The sequence below is a fragment of the Azolla caroliniana genome, unplaced genomic scaffold (genome assembly GCF_043228905.1).
Source record: "Azolla caroliniana isolate FFs.n. ecotype wild unplaced genomic scaffold, voAzoCaro1.0.p SCAF_10, whole genome shotgun sequence".
Lineage (NCBI taxonomy): Eukaryota > Viridiplantae > Streptophyta > Polypodiopsida > Salviniales > Salviniaceae > Azolla > Azolla caroliniana.
Window position 1 is genome coordinate 4,240,171 of NW_028230445.1, and position 8,542 is coordinate 4,248,712.

Here is an 8,542-nt window from a genome sequence, read left to right on the forward strand (position 1 = left end):
CATATGGGGATAGATTTACAACTTGGGGCTGATCATTGATTATATCTAACACTCTCTCTCTCTCTCTCTCTCTCTCTCTCTCTCTCTCTCTTTGTCCAATAGCTTATATCAATGAAGTGCAAGAGATTGGGCTCCAATGGTGTCAAACCCTCTATTGGAATTGCACTTCCACATTCTGCAGCTATAATATGAACCTTTTATTTTCTCCATTATGTTCTTCATGTGGAATATATGTTTGTGTATCCTCTGATTTCCACACAATGAATAATAACACTACAATCTACTCTTGAAGTCTGAAGACATCCCAACCCCACGTTGATACATATTCTGTATTCCCCATACTCAAATCCATAAAGAAAATTTGTAAGACCCACTGATGCAATTTTTTGTACCATGGAGATTGCACTGGGAAAAAATTGATTCACTACTTCACACATGCAATCCACCAAATTACATTACTGTAGCCCATGAAACCAAATGGATGCTATTCGTAACACTTGTCATTACTATGTATGAATATCATCAATGTTATCGGATGAATCAATCATTGCACCTCAATTAACGCAACTTACCCTTCCAACATCACAAGTTACTGTGACACTTGAAAACAACAGGAGCTGCTCAAAGTTCAATATGTATAAGCATTTGTAAAACACTGTGTACAAAACTTTAAAAATATAGGTGGCTCGTGGCTGGCCAGCTCATAAAAAAGGGTATACAATGAATGCACTATTAAAACAATATGAGACGAGAATGATGCCAGTTCAAATCAGAAATACAGATGATTCTCTGATTGGGCATTTCTTAATGGCCTTTATAGTTATGAGACCTCTTGATATATGGCTTTCTGGTATTTATAATGTTATATTATATTATGCTTACCCAACTGTTATGGTTATAAAACAAATGAAATCACAAAATGGTTTCTCTTACAAGAGACATGGCTCACCATGCCCTCTTTCCTTTCCTCAATACCTTCTTTGGTGATGCTTGGGGTCTTCAATATATACGTGTGTGTGTGTGTGTGTGATCATCCCCTTCCAGAATCTGGGGAAACAATGATGGGTATAACTGTCTTTGTAGAGGGCTTGTGAGCTCGTGTTTGCCACCGTGCACTATGCTTGGCATAAAATGCACGCAAGTGAGGAATGACTTTCTCGCTCAGCTTTATATTGATGAAGAAGATCAACCTATATGCAAATATATTTGCAAACACCATGGCATTGTCCCACCACATATTCCAACTCAAATCAATCTGGAAGTTCTCCCTCAAAACTTGCTCCCCAGAGAGAGGTGGGAGTAAAGGGCTTATGTTGTCGAATGTAAGCCCCAGCAAGTCGTTTTTATATTGCCCCTGTACGTAAATACAATTCATTTGATATGAGCATATTGTTCCTTTGGATTGACTTTTAAGCAGATTCAAATTTCTTAAACTGAATGTACACATTGAAATTCCTTTAATTGAATGCACACATTGAAAATTCCTTAACTGAACGTACACAGATTCAAAAAATTTATCGATTGAAACATTCGACAACCTGTTATAATTATATGTACCTGCAATGCCCAATAGTTGTAGCTCATGTATGATAGTGGATATCTCCAAACCACCTTTGGCAAGTCATTCGGAAGCCGAAAGAACCCAGCAACTAACATGAACATACCCTGATCAAGAAAGAGCAATGATGTGTTCAATACCCACAGAGGTTTAGGAACAAGCATAGAAAGGTTAAATATGATCTTTTACTTACCATTAGACCAGCCCCACAGATAATCCCCATAAGAAAGTTTGGGACTATACTTGCAATGGCCATCATCAAGCTTTCTACCACTGTAATGCATCCAAAGAGGTTGATGATAAAGAATATATAGTGGCTCAAGCCAGGATGCAGTCCAGCCATAAAATAGCATATCGTTCCAGTTGCAAAAGCTATAGCAAACAAGAAAGGAAGAGAAGACAATGTGTTCGCAATCACAAAGGAGAGCACTCCATAATGCCCATTCAATCTCTCCCGATGAAAAACCTGCCAAGATTAAGAAAGTTTTTCCTACATCTCCTTACAAATAGATGTAGACAAAGAGTATATACTAAATAACGTTAACTCACCTTCATGTCCTCTATAAAAGATGGGAAGCCACCAATTGACATGAAAGTAACGAAACCAGAAACAAATGAAGTGCATGCACCTCTTGCCTGTAAATAAAATGAGTTTTAACATTTGAAAAAGCTTCGAATATGTCAACTCGAGTTTCAATATGATACACAAGCAAAGGCCCTTACCAGTATAGAGCTATAAGATGTCCCAACCTTATAGTAAAGGCTTCCAACACTTATGGCAACAATTATGTATATTATGAGTCGAAACCAGTAATAACCAACATCTCTACTCATGTTAATGAATGAACGCATTGTCAGCACCTTCGATTGCATCCAAAAGCTTGCTAAACTCCCCCTAGAGTCGAGGAGTGTGCCTTTCTGCAAAACAAAGGCACAATTCATGTTCAAAAGTATCACATTAAGTTAGAAATCAAATAACAAAAACAGAAAGTAGTGTGCAAAGTCTTGGAGTAAAACTACTTACAACTTGAGAGATCTCATGGATCCTGGAAGCAGTTAGGATTGCATGCTCTGAGTTGCTATAAGCATTCGTCAATAGCTCAATGATTTCAGAGGTCATAAGTTTCGATGATGCATCCACGATACCATTTACCTGTAAAACAAAAAAGAGAAAATTGAATATCACCAGGTGCATGGGTGCCTTGAAATACAGCAAAGCAGGACAGAGACATCACCCTGTGTCTTAGAGAGCTTTTTTCAGTTGGCTTTACTCTATCAAAATCCGAATTGACACATCGAAGAAAGTGATCAGAAGGATTCCGCCTTGGTGGACAAGGAAAACCTGAATCAGCAAAGAACTGCAAAATAGGCACAATATGGTCACAAAAAACATCAGAAAAGACCCACAATTCAAGAACAAATGTCTCTCATACATTCTGGACACAATGTTCATCAAACCTCATGAGCACTAGAGGCTTTCCCGAAGTAGATCGTTCTACCACCTGACAACAGGAAGAGATTGTCAAAGAGTGCAAATACTTCACTACTGGGCTGATGGATGGAGAAGATAACGGTTCGACCATCGTGTGAAAGGCCTCTCAATGTTTTCAGAACAAAGAAGGATGCCGCACTGCAAGGAAAGAAGATAAGTTGAGCTAAAATGCAATGGGAAAGGATTATAATTACGAAAAGAATGTCAAATCTAAAGCAATGGTTCTAATATTAATAGATTCACTGTAAAACACATTCGTATTTTAACTTTTTGATGATTTTGTACCAGTTAAATAGTACTTTTGTGGCAAAAATTTTACTTTTCCGTACAACAGTTGACTTTACAAGATCTTCGATGACACATCCCTCGTAAAAGAGAATTCTAACAAATGTGAATCATTCACACTACCACAAGATACATCACCACCTAAGTCAAGAATTTGTCCATTGATTACCAAAGCAATATATATAAATATACCTGTCAAGCCCACTAGTGGGCTCATCGAGGAAGAGAAGCCGAGGTCGGGTAAGGATCTCTAGAGCAATGCTCACTCTCCTCTTTTCACCACCACTAAGACCGCGTACATGCCAGTTTCCGACAGGTGTATCAGCACAGTCCTGAAGACCCATCTCAAGGATAGTGCTCTCAACAATTGTATTTTTCTCTCTCTTTGGCATTTTATCTGGCAAACGAAGATGGGCAGAGTAGTAGATGGTCTCTCGAACAGTGAGAGTTCCAAGCAGTGTATCTTCTTGAGTGACATAGGCCTGCATTCATTTATTTAAACATGAAACAAATGAATGAATGCATATCAGCATGTTTTTAGCAACACCTTATCACAATCATAGTTGATGATGCAGGCTTATCTCATCACAATTCACAACACTTTAAACTCACCGCAGAACCATACGAAAGCTTCGTGTGTTGCCCATTAACAAGAACTTGTCCAGACACCAGAGCATTTCTTGCAAGGCGCCCTACACATACATAAATATGTCTTAGTAAGAAAACTCATCCGAATTGACCAACAAGAGCAATGAACAAGCCATCCAGTTGATTGAAGGAGAGTGACAAATTTATGAGAATTGGTTATAAAGGGGAATAGAAATTTTCATTTGAATTGTTCATAGAGGAGTAATAATGATAAAACCATCATCATGGGTATCTAGGAATTTAGTGCTGATTTCCATTGGAACAGATACATTCTCTGTTGAATTAAAATAAAAAAAACATGTGCAAAATATTTTGTTATAAGTTTCTCTTTGGGAATTTGTGTATGTCAATTTTCTATCAGATCAATAATTAGATTGGTGATTGAATGTGGTCAAGTAAGTACCTGCAAGAGCATCAAGAAGGGTTGATTTCCCCGACCCTGAGGGGCCCATGATGGCCGTCATAAAACAAGGCTCTGCATATCCACTCACATTCTCGAGGATTGGATGAATTTCTCCTCGACCATTGGAGACTCGAACAGTGAGATCTTTCCAAGTGAGCCAGGCCGAGGATTCGGTTCCAGTGGTCATGCCATGGGGTTTCAATTTCTTCACATTCTTCCATAGTGTCTCACTCAAAGGGCTCAACCGAGAGAGGTAATGCGATGGAGAATGATGGGTCCTTCCCGAAACCTGTCGGGTAAGGCCATTCGGTGCTTCCATGGAAAGCAAAATCACACAAAGCAACTACAAACAACAACAACAAGATGTTGGGTAAGGCTATTGGGGCAAACCTAACTCTATTCCTAACCTTAACAGCACGAAATCGGTTAGACTAGTGGCAAGGATTAACCTAATCCTAACCGTAACCCTAAAACAAGAACTTGGGTAATGCAAGAAGCGAATATGAACAACCCTGAAACCTTAATCTTAACCTTACCAAACGAGATGTTGGTTAAGACTAATTCTAAACCCTAAACCTAAACCCTAAAACCGTAACATTAACAACAAGGTGATGATAGTAAGGCAAGGATTACCCTAGAATCTAACCCCAGAACCTTTTAACAACGAGAAGTTGTATTGGGCTAGGAGCAAGGAGAAGGATAACCTTAACCTTAACTCTTAACTCTAACACTAAGGGCCCAGCTTTCAACTCTTAAAACTTTCTAAAGTCTGTAGGAACAGAGGAAGGAAAGGACGGAGATGAAGATTTTAGTAGGAGGAATGGCGAACCTGGAGGAGGAAGTGGGGTTGCTGTCATCATCTTGTTTCTCTTGAGAGATCCTGGTCTTCTGCGGCCACCACCTTCGGGCATTGAATGCGCTTGCCAAACCCTAATCAGAGAGAGACAGAGAGACAGAGAGGCAGAGAGAGAGCGATCTTCGTGGAAATTTGAAAATACAGGAGGATTGGAAGGAAAAAGGGGGAAGGGAGGGGGGGACCAGACAGAGATCTATCTAATTTTGGGTCCCACCCAAATCATCATCATTCACCATATTAACTGTCCTACCCATCCACCCTCTTTCTCCTCTGGCAGACAGACAGATAAACAGATAGATAGATGAAGATCCATAGATAGGTAGTTCTGTCTTTCTACCCTCCTTCTTTAACCCACCATACCCTACCCTTCTTCTTCTTCTTCTTCTTCTTCTTCTTCATTCTTCTTCATATTTGCTGGATTTGGCTACATTCATTCACCGGCTTTCTGTTGTAAGTGTTCCGGAAACATCCGAAATTCCCCGATATGACCCCCCCATGCGCACGATCTTTCTCCTCCCGGTCCTCTTGCTTCTTGCTTTTTGCTTTTATTGTCGAGTACTCTGCAAACCCACGCACCAGGCTCCGTTCACAGTTAGGGTTCCCGAGGGACATTGGTGTCTCTCCTCCCATGCTTCCGGTCCTCTTGCTTTTTGCTTTTGTGCGAACCCACTCCCCATGGCACCGTTCACAACAGTCAGGGTCTCCGAGGGACATTAGTGCCTCTCCTCCCATGCTTCCGGTCCTCTTGCTTTTTGCTTTTTGCTTTTCCTGTTGAGTATTGTGCGAACCCACTCCCCATGCCGCCGTTCACAACAGTTAGGGTCTCCGAGGGACATTGGTGTCTCTCCTCCCATGCTTCCGGTCCTCTTGCCTTTTGCTTTTTGTTTTTCCTGTTGAGTATTGTGTGAACCCACTCCCCAGGCTCCATTCATGGTGAAGGTCTCCGAGGGACACTAGTGCTAGCGCCAGGGCCTCGCTTTTTCCCCGTGGCATGTATAAAGGACATTATTTCGCAGTTCAAAACTCCTGTCCTGCCACCATTGTGGAACATACCTGCGTGTGTGATGTAATGGGAACCATGTGGGGATGCAACATTCTTCTGTTCCGGCTTTTGTGGATGATAAACCCACACATGCACAACCCTAATTGTACCACTCTATATGTAGACTCTTAGTTACCGTTGCAGCGAGGGTTTCCTGACGAGGCGGGGAGTCTGCTAGAGCCTAGGGGCCTTGCTTCTCCCATGGCATGCAAAGTACATTATTTGCATTCTAAACCCCTGTTCCCCATGGGGGATGCAACATTCTCATGTTTTGGCTTGTATCCAATGAACCCACACACATGCACATCCTTCATTGTACGACTTTGTATGCAGAATCTTAGTTACGAGTGTGATGCAACCAAAATGCGAGTGTATACCTTTTCCCATTGCAATCTAGAACTTACATAGTGATCTTATGTTATCATTTTGACCCCTGCCTAAAGTTTATGTAATGGGGGCCAAAGGGTTGCCATGTTTTTTATAATGTCGAACACAGTGCCACCTTTTGAGTATTCATACTAATATATATAGGAGCTTGTAATATTGGGACATTGCACGTGTGCTCTTCATGCTAGCAAGAGCGCCCATGCTAAGAAATCATAAGAGAACAAATGGGAAGTTTTCCACATTGTAAACTGTTTAAAATATTTGAATGTTAAATAAATCTTATCACATTTCATCAACATCACACAACATCTAGAGCACCTTTGTATCAATTGTCATTGAGGTGGCATCATCGGAACCATGAGTGTTAAAGGTTGGGTTCTTGAGATGTCATGCATGTGGTTCATTGACAATCCAACATCCAATTATTTTGGCTCTTTTCACACGGTGAATACTCATTGATATCCTTGGAATCGAGCCTTAAAGTCTTAGAAATCATGCCATCACATTTTCTAATCAATTAAGATTGAGATGACGCCCTTAGAACCATGTCGCAAAGTAAAATAACATTCACACTTCTACTCCTTATATGTCATGTATATGTATTTTGGGCTCCATGCATGCTTCTTGACAACAAAACATACACGATTCATACAATTATTATTGGGACTTTGGTTCCTTCTATGCAATAAATACAAGAATTGTTGGCTGGCATCCTTGCAACCACTAAGTTTTAAGTCAAAGTACATGTTGGGTAATACCCTTAGTTCTCATATCATAACCATCGTTGGACATAACTATTAACAACTCTGCTTTTTCGTGTTTCTAAAGTTGAATGGTCTTAGAGATACTCAAGGAGTTATGATTATATATATTGGAAAATAGATCATGACATTAGGAGTCACTTTGCATTAAAGGATTTTGTTTTAAATTTGGTGAGAATTAAGATGGGTGGATACAACATACAAGATTGGTGTTCATTTGGTAAAGCCTTAAAAACCGAAGAAAATTTTCAAGCATTTATCTTTAAAGGGTCACTCAATCATTGCGGGGAAACTTGCACGCCAAGGATTTCACCTACTCTAGTTGCTTTGGTGGGTAATTTAAGGTGATGAATCTTATCCTAGGAAACGATATTCTCAAAGTATCGAGTGTGTCCTCTTACGTTTTACTGCTCAAAAGGTATAAGGGAAAAGTTGCCATTTGTTAGTATATACCAATTTCCATCCAAGGATTTCACCTATTCTAGTTGCTTTGGTGTGGTAATTTAAGGTGATCCATCTCATCCTAGGAAACAATATTCTCAAAATATCGAGTGTGTCCTCTTACGTTTTACTCCTCGAAAGGTATAAGCAAAAAGTTACCTCTTGTTGAAGTAATTTCATTTTTACTACTAATGCCCAACGTACACTATATGACTCTATCATTGTAATACGAGCATGGTATCTTGCTCACATTGCCACATAACCAATGAAAGGGAGAATCTCACCTAGAATATATTGTTCCTCAAGTGCAATATGACAAAACATGAGGACTTTAAGCAAAACGGATTTGATTGTTATGTTCTTATTATCACTACATCGAATGTTGACAACCAACCTCTAATTGCACATACTTTACATCTCTATGTAAAATAATCTAATTCATTGCTCAATTGAGTTTGGATGTGCAGAAGATTAGTTTATCTTGGATGCTTTAAGAACATCTCAACAATGAATTTGGATAATACATAATATTGTTTATGTGAAATTATACCAAGTAATATTGGACTTAACAACAATGTCTATTAGACATTGCATTTATAGTCCTTTTTATTCCAAAAATGCATTCACACTCAGAATGAATACTATGTAGAGATGGAATTATTGTTATTT

At 39.6% G+C, this 8,542-nt stretch overlaps 1 protein-coding gene across 1 annotated transcript; it reads right to left on the reverse strand.

Moving 5' to 3' along the window:
* Positions 1-618: 618 nt before the first annotated feature.
* Positions 619-4,927, reverse strand: LOC147858759 (ABC transporter G family member 11-like). The gene is made up of 11 exons (XM_087325456.1): positions 4,387-4,927; positions 3,948-4,027; positions 3,528-3,817; positions 3,017-3,188; positions 2,794-2,916; positions 2,583-2,711; positions 2,282-2,476; positions 2,108-2,194; positions 1,752-2,024; positions 1,558-1,665; positions 619-1,354 (listed from the first exon to the last, which is right to left on the reverse strand). Exons 1-11 carry the CDS (start codon positions 4,703-4,705, stop codon positions 1,031-1,033), a joined length of 2,100 nt encoding a protein of 699 aa, XP_087181582.1. The 5' UTR covers positions 4,706-4,927; the 3' UTR covers positions 619-1,030.
* Positions 4,928-8,542: the final 3,615 nt, after the last annotated feature.

Excerpts from the sequence above, each read along its gene's own strand:
- LOC147858759 (XM_087325456.1), bottom strand. The coding sequence starts at position 4,705 with ATGGAAGCACCGAATGGCCTTACCCGACAGGTTTCGGGAAGGACCCAT. Across the intron at positions 2,917-3,016 it reads AAGCCTCTAGTGCTCATGAG|TTCTTTGCTGATTCAGGTTT; the intron begins GTTTGATGAACA and ends CCTATTTTGCAG. Across the intron at positions 2,195-2,281 it reads CATCTTATAGCTCTATACTG|GCAAGAGGTGCATGCACTTC; the intron begins GTAAGGGCCTTT and ends TTTTATTTACAG.